The sequence below is a fragment of the Thamnophis sirtalis genome, unplaced genomic scaffold (genome assembly GCF_051295495.1).
Source record: "Thamnophis sirtalis isolate CommonGarterSnake01/CBP01778 unplaced genomic scaffold, rThaSir2_p1.2 scaffold_3, whole genome shotgun sequence".
NCBI lineage: Eukaryota > Metazoa > Chordata > Lepidosauria > Squamata > Natricidae > Thamnophis > Thamnophis sirtalis.
This window is the reverse complement of record NW_028261383.1, coordinates 130056633-130081611: the sequence shown is the minus strand read 5'-3', so window position 1 is coordinate 130081611 and position 24979 is coordinate 130056633. Positions and strand designations below refer to the sequence as shown.

At 41.6% G+C, this 24979-nt stretch overlaps 2 protein-coding genes across 7 annotated transcripts; both read left to right on the top strand.

The window, feature by feature from the left end:
• Nucleotide 1: 1 nt before the first annotated feature.
• HGS (hepatocyte growth factor-regulated tyrosine kinase substrate) lies at nucleotides 2–12867 on the top strand. 6 transcript variants are annotated; one of them, XM_014061382.2, is made up of 21 exons: nucleotides 2–148; nucleotides 1558–1642; nucleotides 3876–3951; nucleotides 4103–4195; nucleotides 5548–5671; nucleotides 6307–6344; nucleotides 6870–6938; nucleotides 7094–7218; nucleotides 7500–7578; nucleotides 7675–7773; nucleotides 8489–8584; nucleotides 9000–9038; nucleotides 9158–9301; nucleotides 9630–9843; nucleotides 10092–10264; nucleotides 10376–10516; nucleotides 10618–10795; nucleotides 10913–11034; nucleotides 11435–11563; nucleotides 11760–11855; nucleotides 12037–12867. In XM_014061382.2, the coding sequence occupies exons 1-21, from the start codon at nucleotides 112–114 to the stop codon at nucleotides 12148–12150; spliced, it is 2271 nt and encodes a 756-aa protein (XP_013916857.2). In that variant the 5' UTR covers nucleotides 2–111; the 3' UTR covers nucleotides 12151–12867. The 6 variants fall into 6 exon arrangements, with proteins under 6 accessions (XP_013916857.2, XP_013916856.2, XP_013916855.2 ...); XM_014061381.2 differs by having other exon boundaries at nucleotides 6292–6344; nucleotides 7675–7764; XM_014061380.2 differs by having other exon boundaries at nucleotides 6292–6344; nucleotides 9633–9843.
• Nucleotides 12868–18053: 5186 nt separating this feature from the next.
• Nucleotides 18054–23724, top strand: MRPL12 (mitochondrial ribosomal protein L12). Its single transcript, XM_014061392.2, has 5 exons — nucleotides 18054–18211; nucleotides 19559–19745; nucleotides 19935–20009; nucleotides 22030–22164; nucleotides 23352–23724. Exons 1-5 carry the CDS (start codon nucleotides 18159–18161, stop codon nucleotides 23466–23468), a joined length of 567 nt encoding a protein of 188 aa, XP_013916867.1. The 5' UTR covers nucleotides 18054–18158; the 3' UTR covers nucleotides 23469–23724.
• Nucleotides 23725–24979: the final 1255 nt, after the last annotated feature.

Here is a 24979-nt window from a genome sequence, read left to right as displayed (position 1 = left end):
AGCCCGCCCCCCAGCTGACTGGAAGGCGGAAGCGGGGCCTAAATTGCGGAGACGTCGGGAGGGGAAGAGCGGCGGCGGGTCGGTCCAGCCTGATCTTCAGCGGGGAGGACAATGGGGCGAGGAGGCGGCACCTTCGAGCGCCTTTTAGGTACCGAGGAGGGGAAAGGGAGACCTTGGCCTAACCCTGCCTCAGAGCCTCGGCCTTCATTTTAACGCTCGCTCGGAGCAGCGGGGCTGGGTTCCTCTTGTTTTCCTTCGACCTCCCTTCCTTCTTCAGCTCTTGTGCAAAAAACCTTTCTGTCAATGGCGCCTTCCTTGTCTGGGATCTTTCGTAGCTTCTGAAAGCCAATCAGGACTTCGAAGCATTTTCCCTTTCCCCCCTCCCCACTTAGACACCCATATTGATTGTCCTGTATTATTGGTAGGATCATTGTCCTGTTTTCACAAATTCAAAGGTTGCACTTTCAGCGACAAAGAGGTCGACTGGAGTGATTAATAATGTGACATTGCCTAGTATGTAATGGGATGGGATTGCAGGATGACAGTATTATTCACTACTCAAGACTAAGTACTGGCTCTCCTTTCCGTAAATGGCGGGACCAGCTTGATCCATTTTGAATGTATGGACTGATAACAAATGTGTGATGGTGGGGGGGTGAGGGAATCTCAGTTCCTGTATTTGTAATTGTGCAATGCTGCTGACCTCATTGCTAACCTAGAATCAGGTTCTACAAGGTGACTGATTGTACCAGGAAATAACAGACTTAAGCAGGGGCTGAATCGAGGCAAATGTGATGTGCTGCAGTAGGACAAATATCAGTGGAAAGAAAATCTACATCACCCCCTATCAACAGTCGACAAATTCACTGGTGTTTTTGTGTTGATGGGGAAAAGGCAATGATCAGTTATTCATTTCCCTTTAAATATAGTGCTCTATTTGAATTTGGAATGTTAGAATATAACAAAGTATACCACTCCAAAATATACTTAAATTCCCTCAAGAAATTTATAACATTACAGGGAAGGGGAAAATAAGGGCGAGAAAGTGATATGCAGAAAGATTAAATACATACAAAAGCAGTTACATATAACTAGGATTTATTCTACATAAATGTGGGAAAAAGTACCAAAGTTTATGACAGAAGGAAGTTTGGAGGAGGAATTGGAAGTGAAGAGGTTATAATTTACTGTAAACTTGATGATGGAGATGCTAGAGTGGCCTGATTAAAGAAGTCTGTTTATTGGGGACGATAAAGATGAAGTAATTAAAGAAAATAAAAGATATCTGGGCAAATGATAAATGGTATGGCTGGAGGAGTACATGTTTATAGCTAGAGTTAGATTTGACAGCTAAGAGGTCAGCTTTGCTGAGAAAAATTATAAATGCTTGCTAATAGCATATGGCAAATAACTAATAGCTGTAATTGTTTGCGATCTGAAGTTCTCATTCATCTCTAATAATTCTTGTCAGAAGAAAAATCCGTTTGTCCATCAATTCTCTGATAGTGAATATAAATTTTAATTTGTGCCTGAATGACTTAGCTTATTATCTTGCAGATAAGGCCACAAGTCAGCTTCTGCTGGAGACAGACTGGGAATCTATTCTACAGATCTGTGATATGATTCGTCAGGGAGATACCCAGTAAGTGCTGAACTCTACCATCTTATCATTTCCCCTATTTTATGCACTTTACTGACAAAAGAAGCATTCTTTCATTACAATTAAACTTTAAGCAAAGTATGAGTGGAAAGAAACATGCTGCTAACACAGATAGTTGAATGTGTTTATCTATTTTCTAAAGCCAGAATTTTAGGTATTGGCTACATTGTGCCTCTAAAGACTTTGTTGTTCAAATAAACCATCAGCTAGTAGAGCGCTATACAATGTGAGATATCTGTATAATTCACCAGATCTTTGGCAGCTCTAGATTGTTGATAAATTATAAATTTTGATATAAAAAATTACATAGGGAACAATCATTTCAATGATATTGCAATGTTACTCTTAATATTAGTTTCATTAATTTTAATTATAATTTAGTTTTTGTCCTGGGTCTTAATCACTTTTGCAGTGTGGATTTCAGGATGCTATTGAAAGCTGAGGACTGCCATTACTCAGAAAGGATGGTTGGTTGCTACCCTCGAGATAGCATGGAATTCAGCTCCCAGCAATCCCAACTAACATGATTAATATCTGGAATTATTATCCAGTATATAGAAACTAAGAAAAATCCTTCTGGATCAGCGCATAGATCTGTTTAATACAAGTTCTGTGTTACATTATCCAATCAGTTCCACTCTAGAAGCTCGTGAGCAGGATTTGAAGTTGGTAGCCTTTTCCTGTTGCTGCTCCTTTTATATATATACATATGTGTGTGTGTGTGTGTGTATATGTATGTATGTATGTATGTGTATGTATGTATATATATAATGGATTAGCAAGATATACGTTCAGAGGATAGGGCTATTAATGACTATTCATATTGATGGATCTATTCATAGGCATCTTCAGGAAAGAGAGAGAGAGACGAGGACTGGGGACAAATAACAAAATTTGTGACACAAGCCGCATGACTTACATGCTTCTATACAACATTGGGATGGAAGTACAAAAGCCTAGGATTCATGTTATGATGTCCAATGTTGTATTTGCGCTGATAAATAAATAAAGGGCACAATATATAAAATAAAAATAAATCAGCACAAATACAACACATTTGTAACAAAAGGCAACAGTAAAATATTGGGCTTTCTGTCTGGATGGTCTCTTGTGACGAGCCGATGGACAGAGAATGGAAGCAGTTAGCTTCCTCCCATAATTGGAGCATACCAGGGGTTGTGACTATACATATATATGTATGTATGTATGTACGTACGTACGTACGTACACACACACACACACACACACAAAATGCTACCTTTGATTTTGGAGATAGATTCTAATTTTAGACATTCTAGACAACACAAGGTGACACAAAATTTGCATTGGACATCATAACATGAATCCTAGGCTTTTGTACTTCCATCCCAATGTTGTATAGAAGCATGTAAGTGTCACAAATTTTGTTATTTGTCCCCAGTCCTGGTCTCTCTCTCTCTTTCCTGAAGATGCCTATGAATAGATCCATCAATATGAATAGTCATTAATAGCCCTATCCTTTGAACGCGTATCTTGCTAATCCATTTTAAAACTATTTTCACTGATGGTTAGTGTCTACTGACAATGAATTTCATAGCTTAATTGTTTTTGTGACTAAGATTGTTTTCTCATTTAGATTCAGTAAATAAACTGCATTCTAATACTGTGTATGAAAGAAAATATATTTTCTGCTATCCGTTTTTTCCCCTTACATACTCTGCTTTGTTAACTAAGAAGCATTCAACACTATCCCCACCCCCCTTTTTTGCAATGCCTTTGTTCTGCTCATTGCTGCATCTTTTACAGCTCTGTAATGGTTTTTTTTTAGAAATAACTAAGATGCAGTTGTAAAATTGATTTATATTAACAATTATTTCACTGGCAATTTTTATTTTTAATCAGTTGGCTAATTATTCCTAGGAAATCCCAGAACAGAACTTGGTTGCTACTTGGGACTAAGCATATAGTTGGTTCTACTCTGGTTGACCCTTAGCCCATTATTCTAGGACATAGTCATATGGGATATTTTCTTTGTCTAGGACTAATCTAGTCATAATATGATGTTTTGTTTTGTTTTGTCTTGTCTTGGCATATACACAGCCTCCTTCATCAAATGTTTGCATTTTGTAGGTGATTATACTATGTTTCATGAGAGAAAAAATGTTATCTGGCTTAGGTGTTTCTTGCAGCTTTCATTAGACTGAACTGGTTCCCTTTCCCCCCCATGATTTCCCAGGGCTAAGTATGCTGTGGGTGCGATTAAGAAAAAAGTCAATGATAAGAATCCTCACGTGGCGCTCTATGCACTAGAGGTAAGCAGAAGTATAATCACACTCCCAGGTGACTAGGGAGATTTTCTTCATTTGAGCCCATGTGGTATGCATTGTAGAGGAGATCCAGACTATTTGTTGTGAAGTCTCTGAACTTTATTTGGAAACCAACTTTTGTATAATTTTCACACAGGTCTTGGAATCTGTAGTAAAGAATTGTGGTCAGACAGTCCATGATGAGGTGGCTAACAAGCAGACCATGGAGGAATTGAAGGAATTGTTCAAGGTAACAGCACTTAGGCTATTTTTGTTTACACTAAGCTAAACTAGAGAAAAGCCTTATACTGAAGTGAGGGGAATAGATTGACTTTCTGTTCTTTTTTTTCCTGAAGGTTTGTATTAATCTTGCATGACAAAAATATTACCTTATATGACCTTTTTGTTTTACAAGTAAACAACACAGAAAAAATCCTAAAAATCCCAAAGTCATCAAAGTTTTATTTTAAAAAATCTGTTTGGGCATTAAAATTGTAATGACCATATTCAAGCGTAGTATGTTTATACATTTATATATACACATACCACATCTAATATATTCAATTAGCCTGAAATAGTTTTAGAGCACAGCCATTTCCATGTCTGCACATGTATTTGTATAGCAAAGATTTCAGCCTGAATAGTTGCGCATACTTATATTAGTGTATGGGTTATTGATGCTTTCATTGCTTGAATACACTCATTGCTGGATTGTTTTCTTCCTTATTATCATCAAATTTTCAAACGCGGGAATTTTATCTACTAGTGTCAATTAAAACATAACAGTTTCTAGGCTTCCATTGTATCTCTAAAAAAAAATCAGTGAAGAAAAATAAATGTTGGATTACTGTGCAGGCCATATACTCTGATTTGCTAGTTCTTAAAAATATATAGATTTAATATGTATATAGTATACACAAGTGTAGTAATGCTCCTGTAGCTAAATGGTGGAACACATCTTTTTCTTAGAAGAACATTCCAGATTCAAATCCTGGTCTCTTTTAGCACCATAGAATAACATGATTCCTCCCACAAAGTCCATTTTTATTATGGCTCTCTTAACCCTAACCTTATCCAATTTGGATCTTCTCCTCGTGCTCTTTCCTGCCTTACAGTATTTCAGCCTCATTCCATCAGTGGTTCTTGATGGAAGCAATGTACTATTATGCAAGGTGAGAATGGGCTTGTGACTGCATCTTCAGTAATGCAGAGGTAATCCTAGTGTTCAGGGAAGAGTCTTTTTCTACAAGAGCCTTGCTGTACCTTTAACTTTGTTTTTTTTTAGCTTGTTGCAACAGGAGCCTTACATTATTTTATGTTTGTGAGGTAAGAACAGTCATTCGTGTACCAAAACACCTCTTAAAATTAGATATACATTTCTTCAGTGAGAATATATATTTTAGGAAGAAATTATTTTGAGTCCCTAGTCATATTGTACATGTTTACAAGCAATGACTAAACAAGGGGGAAAGTTGGGTTTAGCTTTTGCTGCTCTGAGGGATGATGTCCTCTCTATCAATATCATAACTCAAACAATGGAAGATTGCGAGCTCAGTTCTGCTGGCTACAATGCCTGATCTTGACCCTTCCTATTATCTGCAGAGACAAGTTGAGGCAAACGTTCGCAACAAGATCCTGTACCTGATCCAAGCATGGGCCCATGCCTTCCGCAATGAGCCCAAATACAAGGTGGTTCAAGATACCTACCAGATCATGAAGGTAGAAGGTGAGGAAAGACAAGTAGCCTTCCATTGTGGTACTAAGGCCATTTGGGCGGGTAATATGTCTGCAGCTGGGAATTTGGAGAAAAACCAAATGAAAAACTTTCCATTGATTTATCAAATTTATATGACCTGAAAACCACCTCATAAATTTACTGACACTACTGAAGTGCTGGTGGCAATTGCTTAGTGTGTTTCAAATACTGATCATAGCCATTTCACTTCTTGGGCCTATCTCAGTCTTCTAATTCTGGAGCCAGTAGATATATCAGCTTTCAAATTCTGTAATTCTTATCCCTTCTGACTCCACAATTCTGGACATAGTGACAATCAAAAATTAATCCCTTTGCCCTTGGTCATTGTCACATTGTGACATTCATGGGGTTTAATGGTCAAGTGATCATCTGGAAAGATTCTGAAAGAGTTCTTGCAAATAAATCATGCCCTGTAGACTCCCTAACTTTGGTTGGTAAAAAAAAAGAGAGACTTGGAGGCTTTGCCCACATGAGGCAGAGCATAGGGAGACATGGGGGCAGTTGTTCATGTCCACCATGTAGTCCTTAGTCCAATATCCAGGGCCCAAGGTTTGGCATGCGATGGCATGACAGTGTTAATTTACCTACAGGTCATGTTTTTCCAGAATTCAAAGAAAGTGATGCGATGTTCGCCGCAGAAAGGGTAAGTATCCCAGCTGGGAAATTGGCTCACCTCATTGGGTGGAAATAATTTGAAGTTTTCTGTAGTAATTACATCTTGAATGTGTAGCATATATTTGTTTTGTCTCTGATTTGATACTGTTTCTAAGGCTGAGAATTTGGGATGAATCAATCACCAGCATAGCAGCTGGTTGAGGCAGGTGATAAAACACAGCCTCTCCTCTTTTTTTTTGCTATCAATACATTAGGAATTTTCCCAATTCCTTTCTTCTCCACTCATTACTTCACATCTGAGAGTGATTTGTGGTTGCAGTTGTATTCAGACAGACAGCTAATCTTTTTTCAACTTGTAAGTCAACAAAAAGATTAGTTCACACTGAGCTTATACTGACCATTAAAAGCACATTATATCACTGGATGCATTTCCTTTATCTGCAATGCATTCTAGCATATCAGTAGTTTTGGAAAGCTTTGCACATTTAAGATCACGCAAAGTGTTATAGTGGCTTTTTTTGTACTCATAATTGCTGTGTTTCTGTGAGGTTAGGCTCCTGATTGGGTGGATGCAGAAGAATGCCACCGGTGCCGAGTTCAATTTGGCGTGGTGACGCGCAAGGTGAGTACTGCCGCATCCTCTGATCCTGGGATCACATGCTGAATGTGATGCAGGGTTTTTGTTAGAGGTGCTAGGAGAGAAGAGGGCAATGGTTTTAATGTTTTCCAACCAGATGTTTATCTTGGATAATCCTGATCGTTCTAATATGTTCACAGCATCATTGTCGGGCCTGTGGGCAGATCTTCTGTGGAAAATGCTCATCCAAATATTCCACCATCCCCAAATTTGGCATAGAGAAGGAAGTACGAGTATGTGAGCCTTGCTATGAACATCTCAACAAGTAAGAGCTTAACTGTGGAAGGGGCTACTACATTTGAGATTCTGAAAACAATGGCTGTTTGGGCACCTCTGCTTTTTGTATGTGGGAATTTTGCAGTTGTAAAAATGAATGGCGTAACTTCCCCTATTCTACAGAAATGCTGTTTCCAGAAAAAATGCTAGTTGGTTCATTGCAGATTATAGTTTCATTGTTGCTGGGCCTCCCTGCTTCCTCTTCCTCATTCAGCTTAGCAAGAGGGTAGTTCCGCAGCAGTCAGGACCTTGTCTTTTCCATCCATACAGGAAGGGAGAAGGAAAAGGAACTGCTACCACAGAACTTCCTCCGGAATACCTGACCAGCCCTCTTTCACAACAATCCCAGGTAAGTCCTTGCCTGTTTTAGCTCTCTACTTCTCTTTAATTTAATTCATCAGCTCCACATAGTAGGTACAGTGACTGCTGTTTGCTCTGCCCCTAGCTGCCCCCAAAGCGTGATGAAACTGCCCTGCAGGAGGAAGAAGAGCTACAGCTGGCAATTGCACTTTCTCAATCTGAGGCGGAGGAAAAGGAAAGGATGGTTTGTGTATTGATCATGATTCTTACAAGTTGTCATGATTAATTTTCATTCGTCATAACTAACATTACTGTGAATTCCTCATGCTTGGCTGCTTTGTGCCATTATAAGAATGTATTTAGCAACTCAGGCTTCTGCTTCTTCCTGTGACAGCCTATTGTCCACTTGTGAGAAATTTGTGCTAATGTCACTCTTGTCTCCAAGCCAAAGGGAGCCCCTTAATTACCAAATAGAAGTCTTTCTGATAGTCTTTCTCACCTAATCTACTATTCGCAAATGATCCAAAAATTGAATTCCTCAAGACTTTTCAATCTTTGTTGCATTCAGGTTACAATATCACATTTTGGTTTTTGACATCTAGTTATCACTGATGTACTGTATTTTAATGTAATATCCTCATATATAAGATATTGTCATTCTGACTATCAAAAGGATGCTTAGCGCTTCCTCATAAGACTGTAATAATCTGGATTCGAAAGGGGAAACATGATTTGGACTGTACATTTACATGTTGATAACTCTTTTAAAATGTGTCATCCTAGTCTTGTGTGTAATCCTAGGTTTGATTTAAGAAGGTACCAAAGCGTGGTCTGAATTATCTTTTTCCTCTCTCAATCCTTACACAGTGCTACTCTTTTCTGTCCTACATCTCTCATGCTGATGAACATCAAAAGGTAATTAAAGGTGGTAGTCTTACATCTTTTCTTTTCCTCTGCAGAGGCAAAAAAGCACCTATTCTACCTACCCCAAGGCTGAACCCACACCAATCACCTCTTCAGCACCCCCAGGTGGCACCCTCTATTCCTCTCCTGTGGTAAGAATGGAGCCTTTGGCAGAGAAGAGCCAACAGAGAAAGGTTTTGGACCCTTGCAGGCTAAAATACTTTGTAATTGTTTTGATTGGTTTATTGTATGCAAGGCAGAGTCAGGTTTGTGAGATGAGGATCCATATAAATCTTATTAGTCAATCCCAGGAATCAATTTCTTTTGGGCTTTAGATGACCCTTAAGCCACTTCATTTCTCATGATAATTCAGTAGTATCTTGATCAGGCTAATGAAGGAAATTTGAAAGATGAAAATAAGAATTTTGCTCTCGTCTGCTTTGCTTGAGCAGCTGATTTGCAGGTTTATTCTCAAGCATTTGATATATATTTCTAAAGGATAATTAGATTGTGGGATATTTTCATGATGTTAACCTTACTAAAAATAAACAAACCTGTCTTTTTCAGAACTCCTCTGCTCCTCTAGCTGAGGACATCGATCCTGAGGTGAGACTTCAATCTTTGTAAGCTAATGACATGGACTAAATGATAACTGATAATTAAGTTGCTTGTTTTGAATAATGTCTTGGCAATAAGTTGTTTTCATTTCTCCTTTTTCTGGGCAGTTGGCTCGATACCTGAATCGCAACTTTTGGGAAAAGAAGCAGGAGGAAGTACGCAAGAGCCCCACTCCTTCAGCCCCACTGTCTATGGGGGAGCCAGCAACCCAAACTACGGAAGTCCCACCTGCCCCACTTAGTGTTGTGGAGGTAGGAACAAAATCCTTCTGCGTTAGTACAGTGTCACTCTGTAAGCATCACTCAGACTCAACCACATCACTGTAGGGTTTGGGGAATATTTATTTATGAACTGGGAGTAGCAGCGCTAAAGGAAAGTTTTAAGAGTGAGTGCTAGGCTTTCTTTTTTTGGGAATTGTGAGTTTGTTTCATTGTGGGTGCATCTATTCTGGTGTGGGGTTTACTTGGACAAACAGTAGTAGCCATCTTGAAGAACAAAATTAACTTTTAAAGAAGCAGTGCCAGGATTCTAAGGCAGAACTTGGGACTTCTGGTCAGCGGTTTCCCATCTCTTCCCCAGCAGCAATATCAGAATGGTGAGACAGACGAGAGCCATGAGCAGTTTTTGAAAGCTTTGCAGACTGCGGTCACCACCTTTGTCAACCGTATGAAGAGCAACCACCTGCGAGGGCGGAGCATTACTAATGATTCGTCAGTCCTTTCTGTCTTCCAGTCCATCAACAGCATGCACCCCCAGCTCTTGGAGCTCCTGAACCAATTGGATGAGCGTCGATGTATGTTATCAGAAGCTGTGTCCCTGATGTGTGAATTGAAAACAGATTTAGAATTCCCTCGCCCCCTGTTGAATCTTAGCAATCTAAGTGACTACTACTACTACTTTTCGATTGGCGTGGGGTTAAAACAATCCAGTGCTTCCCAATCCTTCTGAGAGTTCCGCTTCTGCTTTTCTCTTTTAAGAGATTTGGGGAGGTGTGATGTGGGAGCAGCGATGAGACTCCAGCCTTGTCCTTCTTTTCCATAGTATATTATGAGGGACTTCAAGATAAACTTGCCCAGATCCGGGATGCACGTGGAGCCCTAAATGCCTTGAGAGAAGAGCACAGAGAAAAACTGCGCCGAGCTGCAGAAGAGGCAGAGCGTCAACGTCAGATCCAGCTAGCTCAAAAACTGGAGATCATGCGGCAGAAGAAGCAGGTGAGGCTTGGACCATGATGTCCCACGTTTGTTTGGAGCAAAGATTCATCTGCTATATGACAGCATTATGACCACAGTGCCTAATACACCCTGCGTTATTCCAACCTTTAGGAATATCTGGAGATGCAACGGCAGTTAGCCATCCAGCGCCTTCAAGAGCAAGAAAAGGAACGCCAGTTACGGTTGGAGCAACAGAAGCAAACGATCCAGATGAGGGCACAAATGCCTGCTTTCTCCTTGCCGTACGCACAGGTATTTGAGTGGAAGAAGACTGGGGAGGCCAAGAATTCCTTTTGCCCTTCCCTGCCCTTCCTGTAAAGTTTACAGGAACCAATCTTGGTTACTGTGTGTAGCTGCAAGCCATGCCTCCTGCCAGCGGAGTGATCTACCAACCATCAGGACCCACAAGCTTCCCAGGCACCTTCAGCCCAGCAAGCTCTGTGGAGGGCTCCCCCATGCACACCGTCTACATGAGCCAGTCCGCCCAGGGCAGTACAGGACCCTACACTGCGATGCCTGTGGCAGGAACAGGTAACAGAAGTAGAAGAAAAAAAAGGAGTGGGTGTGGATTTAGCCCAGCCCTTTACTGATAAACTACAAAGCTCAGCCTGGAAGAATAACTTTCAAATCTTGGCATGTTTGTTTCAGATCCTGGCATGGTGAGCACCTACATGTACTCCACAGGCAATAACAATACACAACCTGCCCCACAGGCACAGGCAAATCCTGCTTATTCTTCCTATCAACCCACACCTACGCAGGGTTACCAGGTACAGTTGATCCCCACCCCCCAATCTCACCCCAAGTCAGGAGACTAGCTCTTAGCATTCTATTGGTTGTGCAAAGACTATAAACCAGTGTGGTGCACTGGTTGAATTAACTCTGGAAAATCCAGATTCAGATCCCTATTCAGACATGAAGATCACGGGGTGCTCCAGGGCTGCTCAAGCCCTCAGCTTAATTAAGGAGGATTTCTTGGCAGGATTCTCTCTTCATTTACTTGTGGAGAAAGCAGGATTTCCCAGCTTTCTAGAAGCAAAAGGCATCATATTTTATTTGTATGTTGAAGCTTGTCTAGACTTTCCTTGGAAGTTTCTGGGTATCAAAATCTTTTGCTCAAAAGTTGCCACGTACGGGCATCTTGTTCCAGCTATCTTCTTTATCTTGCAGAATGCACCCGCCCCTTCCCAATCGCAGACAGTGCCTGCCATGACCCAAGCGCCCCCCCAGTCTGGGGGCACTATGGGTTACATGGGCAATCAGTCAATGCCAATGGGATACCAGCCCTACAATATGCAGGTGAGGAAGTTGTTTCAATTACTGTGCTTTTTCCTTTGCTGAACTTCATGAATGAGGTTAGCAGCAGGAAGATTTATAGGGAATATGTAGTTATGTTCATAGAAATAGGAAAATTCATTTCTAAAGCCCAAGTGGCTGCATTTCAAGAAGGGCCACTTGTTCTGGTGAAAAGTTTGACACCCTCTTTTTCTGCTAGAACCTTATGTCAACTCTCCCTGGCCAGGAATCAGGTCTGAGTAGCCTGCCACCCCAGCAGCCTTACCTGTCAGGACAACAGCCTATGTATCAACAGGTAAGTCTTTGACCAAAATTTCAATGTAATCTCCCCCCAAAATACTTGACCTTATTAGCATTAAGATAGTGACTCTACCAACCCCTGGGCTAAGGGAGCAAGTGCTATTAATTCTTTCCTATAGGAATTCCACTGAAAGAAATGCTGGCTAACTATGCTGGCTTCCATTTATGTTTTGCAGATGGCACCCTCCGGAGGGCCTCCACAACAACAGCCGCCTCCCCAGCAGACCTCTTCCCAGGTGCAGCAAGTGCAAGGGGGAAGTGGAGAGGCTCAGCTTATTTCCTTTGACTAATCTCTTGGGTTACAAGGCAAGGGAGGGATGGGTTTCTAAAACATTGTAAAGCTATCATTTCTTGGTCACTGCTGTACTTGCTACACCATTGCTGTTCCTTTGTGCTGTTCCCTCAATAGGGAGAGAGGAGAGTTGAGCCCTCGGTGTTGGGTAATTTCCCACTGTCTGTCTGCATTTTCCCATTCCACCTGTCAAAAATGCTGCCAGGATCAAGAATCTGTAACATCCTATATGCTGCTACTCGACTATGGAGAGTGAGTGGCCCACAGCCCAACTCGCCTAGCTTTTCATTAGTTGGATAACAGAGCTTAGTTCTCAAGCAGTCGCTGGTATGTAGACCATTCAGGAAACTTCTCTTGGGGAAAATAACATTTAAGCATGCTCCAGAGTCAGAATTTATGAGATCCAGTGTATGGCACTGCCCTGAGCCCGCATTCTCTCTCTCTCAGTGTCACATCTAGCCAAACAAGTGACCTTCACTTTGCCCAGCACACTCAACTTCTTTTCTCACTAATTTTTGACATCTCTCCACCACTTCCCTCCATGTCTTCTGAGAACCCCCTATCTTGAACACAGCCTATCCCAACCCAGTATGTTTTTAAGTCCTCACCCCATCCAACCTATCTGTCCTATGGCTTTGAAGATTTGTGTGTCATACTTAGTGGCTGGTGTAGACAGAATGGAATCAGTGACAATAAAAATAAGTATTTAAACCTTTCCAATCTCTGCTTCTGTTACAGCCCTGTGCTGGTATTTAAGTCTTTGCATAAATATGCATTCTACCAAATAGGTTGTTGGGTTGTGATTACTGAAGTGCTTCAGCAAGAGTACATGACACATGCTGTGTTCCAGGACTCAGGGAATTTTCACCCATTTTACCAAATGAAGAATTTGTAGAACTATCTAGCTTCATAATCGAAAGTTTTATATCCAAATAGAAGGGCCAAGGAGGTGCAGAGCCCTGCACAAATCCTTCCACTCACCCACCAGGCCAATTGGAGCCAGCAGTTTTAGCAATAGCAATAACACTTGCTTATATACTGCTTCATAGTGCTTTACAGTCTTCTCTAAGCCATTTACTGACCCTCAGGGGCTTCTTCTCATCTCCAGTTCGAGAAACATTACCTTCATGCTCTTAGTATCTTGGATGGTCTTCAGCCTGTTTCAGCAATAGTCTATCTAGGAAAGGGAGCATTATTTGGAGGATGTGTCTTCAACAAGACTATTTAACAATTAGCAGTTTAATGGGTTTATATGCCGCCCAATCCCGGGGGACTCAGGGCGGCTTCCAAATACAAATGAAATAAAATAACACAGAGGTGGAGAATACAAACAATACAAACAATATTAAAAACATACATCCGGTTTAATTGGGGGTTGAACCTGATTTGAATCAGCAACCCCTGGCCTGCCGGAACAGCCAGGTCTTGGTGGCTTTTTGGAAGGCGGCAAGGGTGGGAAGGGTCCGGATCTCTGTTGGTAGCTCGTTCCACAGAGCCGGAGCAGCTATAGAAAAGGCTCTCCCCCGAGTGGTTGCCAGTCAGCATTGTCCGGCCGATGGCACCCAGAGGAGGCCTAACCTGTGAGTTCTTATCGGACGTTGGGAGGTGTGTAGCAGGAAACGGTCTCTCAGATATCCAGGTCCAGTGCCATGTAGGGCTTTAAAGGTAATCACCAGCACTTTGTAGCGCGTCCGGAGACTAATAGGGAGCCAGTGCAGCTCGCGGAGGATAGGTGTAACACGGGTGTACCGAGGTATACCTGATATCGCTCGTGCGGCTGCATTCTGACCAACTGCAGTCTCCGAACACTCTTCAAGGGCAGCCCCATGTAGAGTGCGTTGCAGTAGTTGAGCCTTGAGGTGACGAGGGTATGAGTGACCATTTGAAGTGCCTCCCGGTCTGGTGCACCAGGTGAACCTGGGCAAAAGCCCCCCTGGTCACAGCCGACAAATGATATTCTAAAGTCAGCTGTGGATCCAGGAGGACACCCAAGTTGCGAGCCCTCTCTGAGGGGTGTAAGCTTTCACCCCCCAGGCTAATGGATGGAAAATCTAGACTATCCTTGGGAGGAAACATCAAAAGCCACTCGGTCTTGTCTGGATTGAGTGCCAACTTGTTTACTCCCATCCAGACCCTAACAGCCTCCAGGCACTGGCACATCACTTCCACTGCTTCGCTGAGTTGGCACGGGGCGGACAGATACAATTGAGTATCGTCCGTGTATTGGTGGTACTTGATCCCGTGCCGGCAAATGATCTCACCCAGTGGCTTCATGTAGATGTTAAATAGGAGGGGGGAGAGGACCGAGCCCTGTGGCACCCCGTATTTGAGGGGCGTAGAGGTAGACCTCTGTCCTCCAACCCACACCGACCGTGACCTGTCAGAGAGGTAAGAGGAGAACCACCGTAGGGCAGTGCCTCCCACTCCCACCTCCTCCAGTCTTCGCAGAAGGATACCTTGGTTGATGGTATCGAAGGCCGCTGAGAGGTCAAGAAGCACCAGGATAGAGGACAATCCTCTATCCCTGGCCTGCCAGAGATCATCAGTCAGCACGACCAAAGCAGTTTTTGGTGGAGTAACCAGGCCTGAAACCCGACTGGAAGGGATCAAGATAGTCAGCTTCATCCAAGGACCGTCGGAGTTGAAAGGCCACCACCTTCTCAACAACCTTCCCAACAAAGGATAGGTTGGAGACTGGACATTAGTTATTAAGAATAGCTGGATCCAGAGAAGGTTTCTTAAGGAGGGGTCTCACCACAGCATCCTTTAGGGGCTGCGGGAAAGATCCCTCCTGTAGAGAGGTGTTAATGATTCTCTGGAACCAGCCTCGTGTAACCTCCTTGCTGGCAGAAACCAGCCAGGAGGGACACGGGTCCAGTAGGCAGGTGGAGGCACTTACCGCTCCCATGGCCTTGTCCACTTCCTCAGGAGTAACAGGTTGGAACTCAATCCAAGGAATCTGATCAAGGTCTACCCCCGGCATCTCGGCAGGAACTGCCCAAGTGGAGTCTAGGTCCATCCGAATCTGGGCGACTTTGTCTGACAGAAACTGAACAAATTCCTCAGCTCTTCCCTGCAAGGGTTCCTCCGCATCCCTCCCCTTCAGAAGGGAGCGGGTAATCCTAAACAGGGCGGCTGGGCGAGATTCTGCGGACACAATAAGAGTGGAAAAATGCGCACATTTGGCCGCCCGTATCGCCATGAGAAGAATATAGGCTCTTAGCAGTGCTCGGTCAGATTCGGAGTTACTAGCCCTCCAGCGTCGCTCTAGGCGTCTCTTTTGGCGCTTCATCTCCTGGAGTTCCTCGGTAAACCAAGAAGCCCTCCTGGATCCACTGCCGTGGAGAGGCCACAAAGGCGCAATCCAGTCAAGAGCCCCAGCCGCCGCTATATTCCAAGCAGCGACCAAGGACTCTGTCGGGCTGAGGGCAAGGGAGTCAGGTATATCCCCAAGCTCCATTTGAAATCCCAAAGGGTCCGTCCATCAGGCGCCTGGAGCGGAACCACCTAATCGGCTCCACCTCTCTGCAGTGGGGGAGGGGTTTCTGAAAGTCCAGCCTCAGTAGGAAGTGATCTGACCATGACAGGGGCGAGATCTCAATGCCCTCTAATTTCAGATCACGTCTCCACTGCCCCGAGAGAAACACGAGGTCGAGCGTGTGTCCTGCTCTATGAGTTGGGCCCAGAATTACCTGGGTCAAGTCCATGGTTGTCATGGAAGCCATGAACTCCTACGCCCCATCAGAGCGTTCGCCAAGAGATGGCAGGTTGAAATCCCCCAATACTATAAGTTTGGGGAATTCAACCACCAGTCCGGCTACTGATTCCAGGAGCGCAGGCAGGGCTGTTGCAACGCAGCTGGGAGGTAGGTACGTTAACAACAGACCCGTTTGACCCCCAAGGTCCAACTTCACCAGAAGAGACTCACATCCAACAATCTCCGGAGCAGGGATTCCACGAGGAACCAATGACCTTCGGATGATGGCAGCCACTCCTCCACCCCTTACCTGGTGTCGTGGTTGGTGGAGCACCTGAAACTCTTCAGGGCACATTTCAGAGAGGGGGACTCCTCCTAAGGAGACTAAGCAGACTTCAGTCCTTTATGAGTTCATAAAATTGGATTCCCTATGTTTGGTTTTCCATTCCGCAACATTCCAGGAAGTTCAGCATCTATCCATTGACATTATAGGCTTTAATATATTTCTGTTGAGAAGGTGCATTGATCTCTACAGTATTGGCAATAAAGACCTTGGCAGTTAGGCCTTAACCTAACTGCACACACTTTTGTTATGGTCAGCCTGTCTGCTTCATGCATTTTATGGTCTAAAAATAGGTTGATCTAAAAAGAGTAATTCCACAATCAATTTTTGAGGGAAATTATAGAAATCCTAGAAAGTTTTTTTCCTAATTCAGTGGTACATAGTTCTATGACAGGACTTGTATTTTGAATGCTACCATTATTCTATGAGGAAGTCAATAAAAAAGATTCCTTCAGCCAACTCCTGACAATTTCCTGTGATTCTTCTTGGCAGTAATACAGAAGTAGCTTGTCACTGCCTTTCTCAACTTTACAGTTTAGCCTACAGCTTTAATCTATCCAAGTACTAACCAGGTCCAATCTTAGTTTTTTTCAGTCAGGGTTAGCTCCATGCTGTGGCAACAAAGAATCATTAGATGAAACAGAAAACTTTCTGCTATGGAAAATAATTTTTGTTTTTTTTAACTTTTTTAATGCTGTAATGAATGGACAGTGGCCATTAGTGCAATATTCTTACAAATCCCAACGTATAAGTATATCCAAGAACAGGATATGCCATAAGGCAAAACTAATATTTATTTTTATACCATCCTGGTAATAATTAGATGATAAAATGTATAAAACAATGTCTGGAGAAGCAGATTGGACTTCACATCCTGATTTTTTTCCCTTTGGTCTTCACCAAAAAAGCATTTTGTGTATGAAACAAAAACCTCTCTACATAACTTTTTTTTATCATTGTGTGCCAATAAGTACAGTATGGTAACTCAAATGCAATGTGTTTCCTGAAATAAAAATTTGTTCTAAGAAGACTGTTAAATTGACTTTGGGGGGAAAACCTGCTATAAGATGAACCACAGGCAAACTGTGTGCCCACATTCTCAAAATACGGTAACTGGTTTACTGCTAAACAAATCAAATATAATAGAAATAAAAATTCCATCCACTTCACTATCTTGTGTCTCTTGACTTCACTGCCTCGGGAAAAAAATTAAATTAGTCCTCCCTTGCCGAGCTGTTAAGAGGCTCAGATTAATAAGAGTTGGAAGGGGCCTTGTAGGTCATCTAGTCCAACACACCCACCCACCCACCCCGCCCAAGTAGGAGAACCTACACGCGTTCTGACAGATGATAGTCCAGTCTCTTCCTGAAAGCTTCCAGTGATGAAGTTCCCACAACTTCTGAAGGCAACTTCTGTTCCATTGGTTGACTGAATCACATTAGTGATTAGATCACATTAGTCACTGCAAATAGTCCTCAACTTATAATCACAGAAGGCTCACACAGTAAATCGTAAATTATAGTCTTCCATCTGTAAACCCTTCGCGGAGCCTCCTCACTCGTCCGCCTAGCTTGGAGTTCTTTTTTCCGCTTAAGCCTCCGAATTGCGGAATCTTCTTTAGTTGCAAATATTACTTGGTTTCACTTTGTTCGCCGAGCGCCGTAAGGGCAGCTGGGTAACGAAGTTTGGCTCTGTTGGAAAACGGGCTTCCGGTTCCCGCAGTTTTCATTTCTAACCTGGTACGCTAGACGGGCTTTGAATCGTCACATCCGCTTACCATCGAGATGCCAGGCTGTGCAACGCTCTGTTGTACCTCACGGAGAGTCGAACTCGGCGGCGATTGGACGTTTCGTTGAACCACAGAGATGCTCGGAGAGAGCGTCCCCGGCGCCCTTTTCGGTGTGCACGCTGCAGAAAGAGGGGGCCGTCGGTGTTTCCTTCCTGCCGCCTTTTGCAGCCGCCGGTAATGGCCATGTTCCCCGCGGCCGGACTCGGTACCGCTCTCCGACTGTTACTGCGGTACGTAGGCCTGGACGACCGATGCCCCGACCGAAGGGGAAGCGGGTGGGAGCGAACTAAGAGGCCCGAACGCCCAAATAAAGGTCACACGCCCGCCTCGCTTCTGCAAACGGAGCCATTGCTTGGCGGCGCGCGTATAAAATTGCAGGGGATTTTTTTTTTTTTTGCTCTCTTTAAACCACGCTTCAGCCCTCTCGATGTGAGGAGGGAGAATTTACTTCTTGATCAGTCTTGAAGCACCCCTGAAAGGTCAGCTCCGTTACCCCAGCTTGCTAAGGGGCAGAAACTGATGGTGGGTGGACTCCTGTAAGCTGGGGTGAGATCTGAACCAGAAACTTCGTGACTTGGGGCTCTGGCCAGTAGAGAACCGGTGTGTTCAGGTAATATCCATAAATAAGCTCTAATAGATCAATCAGTGCTTGTGGCTATTGTTGCAAATAGTACTGAATTAAAGCAGGCCTATTTTGCCTGAGGAATGAATAAAATGGCACATTAAAAAAAATTACCCACATGAATCCCTAATTATTAAAAACAATCTGTCCTTACTTTGTCATCTTAAAGCATGCTAGCAGAGCAGATTAAGTTTTGGTAAAAAAAAAAAATTTTTTAACCTATGCTACAGTATATTATGGGACGCGGTGGCTTGGTGGCTAAGACACTGCTTGTCCATCAGAAAGGTCAGCAGTTTGGCGGTTTGAATCCCTAGCACTGCATAACGGACTGAGCTCCTGTAACTTGTCCCAGCTTCTGCCAACTTAGCAGTTTGAAAGCACGTAAAAACTGCAAGTAGAAAAATAGGGACCACTTTGGGTGGAAGGTAATGGCGTTCCATGCACCTTCAGCATTTAGTCATATCAACCACATGACCTTCGGACAGCGTTGGTTCTTTGGCTTTGAAACAGAGATGAGCTCTGCCCCCTAGAGTCAGGAACGACTAGTACATATATGCAAGGGGAACCTTTACCTTTCAATATATTATAGTTTATCTTTTGGTTGACTATTTTAAACTACTTGAACTGCACCTTTTGCGGTATGAAACCTTGTCATTATAAAGCTTCTACCATGTAATATTTCAGGCTATTGAAAATAGCCATTATGTCTGAAACTGGATTATTTCTAAAATGGAATTTGTCAAAATTTGCTTAAAAAATGGCTGGGGAAGTTTTTTTTTCCTTTTCAATAGCCTGTGCACCAATTCATACTGTTGTCCATTCCCCCCCCCCCCCAATCTTGGTTGGTCTTGCCTTGTTATCCCTCCTTTCCTCATCTGTTCAACATATACTTTTCATTTGCATGTACCTGTGTGTTGGGAAATGTGAATTGTAACTTTTGTTTTCTGATCTACAGGCATCATCGATCACAAGCTTGTGCTATCCGGATGCTGAAGACTACATGTTCAAAGTGTAGTGAAGTTTTAGCAAGTCCGCGTATGGATGATGCCCCAAAAGAATATTCACCTAAGATTCAGCAGCTAGTTCAGGATATTGCTAACCTGACTCTCCTGGAGATCTCTGACCTCAATGAGTTGCTAAAGGTACCATTTTTACATTGGAAACTGGGTGATTAATAGAGCAAAAATTAAAAAGTTGTAGTAGATGCTTCCTGTTGTTTGTAGCTTCTTTTTCCTTATAGAGATGGGGTGTGGTAGTGTGGGTTATAATCCCTACTTCAGTATTACAAGTGATGTAAAAGATGGATAAAAATATGTATTCTATATTTACAGAAAACTCTCAAGATCCAAGATATTGGACTTATGCCAATGGCCGGGATGATGCCAGCAACACAGTTGGCAGCACCGGTAAGCTATCAGCCTTATATCTTGTCATTTACCTGAATCAAATAGTAATTGCTTTTAGAGGAGGGTCTGAATGTACATGGTCAGCAAATATACATTGTTCTTGAAGAGGTGGGTATGAAACTTGTAAGCATGAAGATGAAAGATGCAGACAGACTGCTTTCTTTATTTGGTATTTAGAAGAGCTGCTGCATGGTATAATGAAAATAATAGCAAAGTATTTGTAATGATATACAAATTGTAATAAACTTCTGAACAATTGGCAGTATAGAATGGGGCAAAAAGATTTATAAAGGAGATTCATGAGTTAAAGTTAGCTACTTCTCTATGCAGCTATAGTTTTAGTTAGCTGGATACTTTTTAGTCCTGAGGGTGATCCTAAATTAAGTGAGATAACAGACATATTTATTATAATGGACTTAGAAGCCATTTTTTTCAGCTGTACATTTTAGATGCTACTATGCCTCTTGCTCACTTAATTGTTTCCTACCTATTTTTGTATGTTGCGATTTTCTATTAAAGTTAAGCTTTGTATCATTAAACATGGAATAAATATCTTTGTGGTGCCCCAATTATGATGAGATTTGCTTCCTGACTAAAAGATTGTATAGATTTGAATGACTCAAGTGAAAATAGTTCTAGAGGTTTAAGAAATTCATCTCAAACTTAACTTTTCCAAGTGGTTGCTTAATTTTATTCCAAAGGAGTTCCCAAAACAATTTCCTTATAGCAGTTCTGGAAATCTGCCAGATACAGTGAGATATTTGTAGTAATTGTAGATAGATGCCTTTTAGAGGTTACTCTATTTTCCCTGCTGCCTCATACCACCCTCCTCAAGGTTGATGTCTGATCTTCTCTCCGTTTACCAAACAAAAAGGCACTCGCAGCACTTCTTTTCCTTTTATTTTTTTCTTTCACATTTTGATAATCAAATACTTTTACTGGTGTGGGATGGTGATAAAAATTTCAAGACATGAAGATGCAGACAAAATTTGACAAATATTAATCTACCCATGAATATTAACCTGGATAAAACTATGGACTTTAAAGTTTGCAGCAGACTATAAGAAGGAGCACACACTAGCTCCTGAATGAAATAATTCATTAGCAATTTTGGGAAATATTTTAACCAGCTCCATAGAGTAGAAAGAAAAAGATAGTCCTTAAAGTAAGGGGATTTTTCCAGAAAAAATAGCATGCAGGTCATCAACTTCTTAAAAAGGAAAATATATGTCTGGAATGTCTAGGTTAAGAAATTAAGGAAACAAGCTTTTTCAAGGATGGAGGTTTCATATTCTAGCTCCTTTATTCCGTGATCCGACTCCCAAAGGGAAATTAATGAGTTTACTCTGTTTGGAAAAAAACAGAGAATTCATATTTTAGCTCTTCTTGTGATTAATCCCCTTGTGAGTTGTCATTTATGATTAAATTTAGGCAACTTGGTTGCACAGTGTAAAATCACTGATCAGGCAAAAAAAAACCAGTGTGAGATTTATTAATTAATGTAGATGGGCAAATATGTTTTATTAGGTTTATCAGTGAAATGTGTATATTAAAGTTCTGGAGGAATGACGAGGAACAGAAATAATAAAGATTTGCATTACTTGTTTATAATATCCGTTCCCACTTAGAAATTCAGAGGAATGTGCTTGATATGCTATGAGAGAGCAATTGATTAAAATAAGTCACAGAAGAATAAACAATATTAGTGTTGTCAATACATCCAAAGTTATATATATATATATATATATATATATATATATATATATATATATATATATATATATATATATATATATATATATATATATATATATATATATATATATACACACATTGTCAGTTTATAATAACAACACTGTTATAATTCAGAGCTAGGTTTGGGGGCCCTCCCCCATCTAAATTAATCAAATGAGGTGCCTAAATAGTTGGATCCTTCCTTTACTGCTGTCTCCTTGGAGGCAAAGGGACAGGCACTACCTACTAATTGTCAATTTGTTTCTTTTTCCTCTTCATCTACTAGGCAGAAGAAGAAGAAATGGTTGAAAAAGTAGAAAAGGTCAATTTTACAGTGCGCTTGACTGGGTTTAAAGCTGAAGACAAGGTGAAAGTTATCAAGGAACTAAAGAACCATGTGGAGAACATAAACCTTGTCCAGGTAAACTGATTCTTTCCTATACTTGTTCAGATTATACTGTTGAGGGGGAATATCTCTTTACTTGAAATGCTTGCAGGGGCTAAGAATGCTTAGAATTATGTGGCCGACAGTTCCCTCTATAGTAACTGTTCATTTAATAGGAATATATATTCTGCTTTAAGCCCAAGGGGCCTTAAAGTGGTTTGCACTAATAATACAATTTCATTAAAATAGTTAGGAAAATAAACAAAATGGTGATCAGCAAAATTAACATTGGATGGAAATATGCTTATTGCCTGCTTAAAAAACATCAACGAAGGACTGGGTTATACATCTTGGAAGCAGGTTCCACAGATAAGTGCTGATACTAAAAGTGTCATAAGTTGTGCTGCTGATTCCCTTGATGACATAAGCTAGTGAAAACTGTAGTGATTACAGTTGATTTCTTAGCAAGGTCTTGCAGGTAGATACTTTCCTTCAGATACTGTGGTCCCAAAAGATATGAAGCTTTATAGAAAGAAATCAACATCTTACACTGTGTCTGAGAATGAATAAGAAACTAATCCCAAGAAACAGTTAGTATAATATGGTCCATAAGAGGGATATTCTAAAATATGTTGCTTCCCAACTGCCTTAGTTCATTTCTAAACTTGATTTCCATAGAACTCCTGTTGTAATTTTTTGATGTTGCCAATTGGGAGCAGAAAGGGTATGATTTAATGGAGAGTTTAAAAAAAAAAGACGATGTGGAATGAATAAAAGTAAAGTTAGGATCCTCAGATATAGTGGCAATCAGTGTGACACGGTCTGTCATGAATCATGCAATTCAGTGGCATCTATTGAGAAAGCAGGGCTAAAAAAAGGCAGGTTGGCAGAAAGGTCAGAGCAGTGCGAACCCACATCCCTTGGGTGTGATGTATACATCACTTTCCCCTTCTTCCCTTTTTGAACTTGCATGCATCTCCACCTTTCCTCCATGCAAATGAAGCTGGTAAAGCTCCAAAGACAATTTCCTCAAATCTTTGAATTCTGTTTAGTAAACCCTGGAACCATAATGTAGGAAATGCTTCTTCGGAAAGATTTTGGGGCGTTGTCTCCTCAAATTCAAGTAGAAAGTATATAGAGACCAAGACTAGGATTAGCTGAGGTTTCTCTTGAATGTTGTGATAACTTTTTCATTTTCTGATTAAAGTCTGTCTGTCTTGCAGGCCAAGAAGTTGGTAGAATCTCTTCCTCAAGATATCAAAGTAAATGTTCGTAAAGAAGAAGCAGAAAAGGTTAAATCGGCTCTAGAGGCAGTTGGAGGCACTGTAGTTGTGGATTAAAGAATCTGCCTACCTGTCAAAGGACTTAAAGCAGAGCCGGGGAAGGACCCTCTGACTTGTGTTAGCCACTCCTGCTGACTGGTGGTGGAGTACTGTGCGGTTCCAGGAAAGTTGCTCTGCCCCATTTTTTTCTGCTCTGCAGTTTCCCTTGGGGATAGCTCAGTGTGTATCAATTATTTGGCACACCTTGCAGTCTGCTACGTGGTTAAAAACCTGTATTCATAACGAATATATGTGATGGATAACACCTGTAAAACATGTGTGATAATCCTTTCTTACATGTTATTGGATTCCCCCCCCCCCCCCCCAATCCAGCAGGTTTCTCAAGTTTGCATAGGTGTTTGGACCGGTGTCCCTTACTGGCAGATTTAATCATTTGTGGGAGGAGGTGGGTGGGATCTTTGTAGATTTTGTGTCATACTCTAAGATCATATTTCCAATAGGTGGTGTAAGTGAAATTGATACTCTTTTAATAAAGGAGGACAGCAGCTTGGAAATTTTAGCTTTCCCTTTTGTGGCTTACTAGATTTAGTAGACAAATATATATGTATATATTTTCCAAATCTGAGCAGGCTAAATTTAGGTAGGGACAATACATCCTGCCAAGTTCCTTTGTAGATGGCTAGACCTCCAACGTAGCCCCCTGATCGAGGTCTATTCTCTTCTGTGGGTGGCCCTTTTCCTCTCCCCTGCCCTTAGTCCCCTTTGGTATGATTTATATCAGCACAACCTACAACTATCTTTTCCTTGGTACTTGCTGGGTCTTGCAATATGGTAGTTTGCTGAATCTTGGCTCCTGTTTGAAGGTTTAATATAAGCCATTGTTCAGGTGAAAAGGAATATTCTTAATTTGTTTTAGATATTTCACTCAATGGAACAAGATGTGGTTTTAGTCCATGTTGTTGCACTTTCATTTAAAGCCAAGCTAAAGTGAACCCTTGGCAGGCAAGAGATGGCCTAAAGGCAGCTTTTAAGGCACACTGCTGATAGTTAGAATGCTGCTTTTGCAATTTTAACTATATTTTTTCCAGCACTTGAGAATTCATAGAGGAGATTTAAAGTATGCAAATTAAGTGAGGCTTTAAAGACAGGAACAATTTGAAACATCTTTCTCTTACTGTCATTTTTCATGCTTTTCTCGAAGATAGCTTGGAAGTGGATAATTTTTAAAAGTTGGGAAACAGGTTTTACTAACCAATAAATTTATTGGGCATTTTCTACTATATTAATGCAATAAACAATGCCAAATATTATACTACCTCCAAAATTTACGTACACAAATGTATCTTCTGTGCTTACACACCTCAAATATTTTCAAGATTGCTGAAGCCCTGTAAATAACATTGCCTTTTTACAGATGCAACCATGAAGACATGAATGAATTTCCGCAAAGGAGCACACTTTTAGCAATTATTCTATCACAGATATTGCTAGTTAGGATCTGCAACAAACATTGGAAAACAGCAAATACATCATTCAAGACTGGAATGATGGAGATGATAAAGAGTATG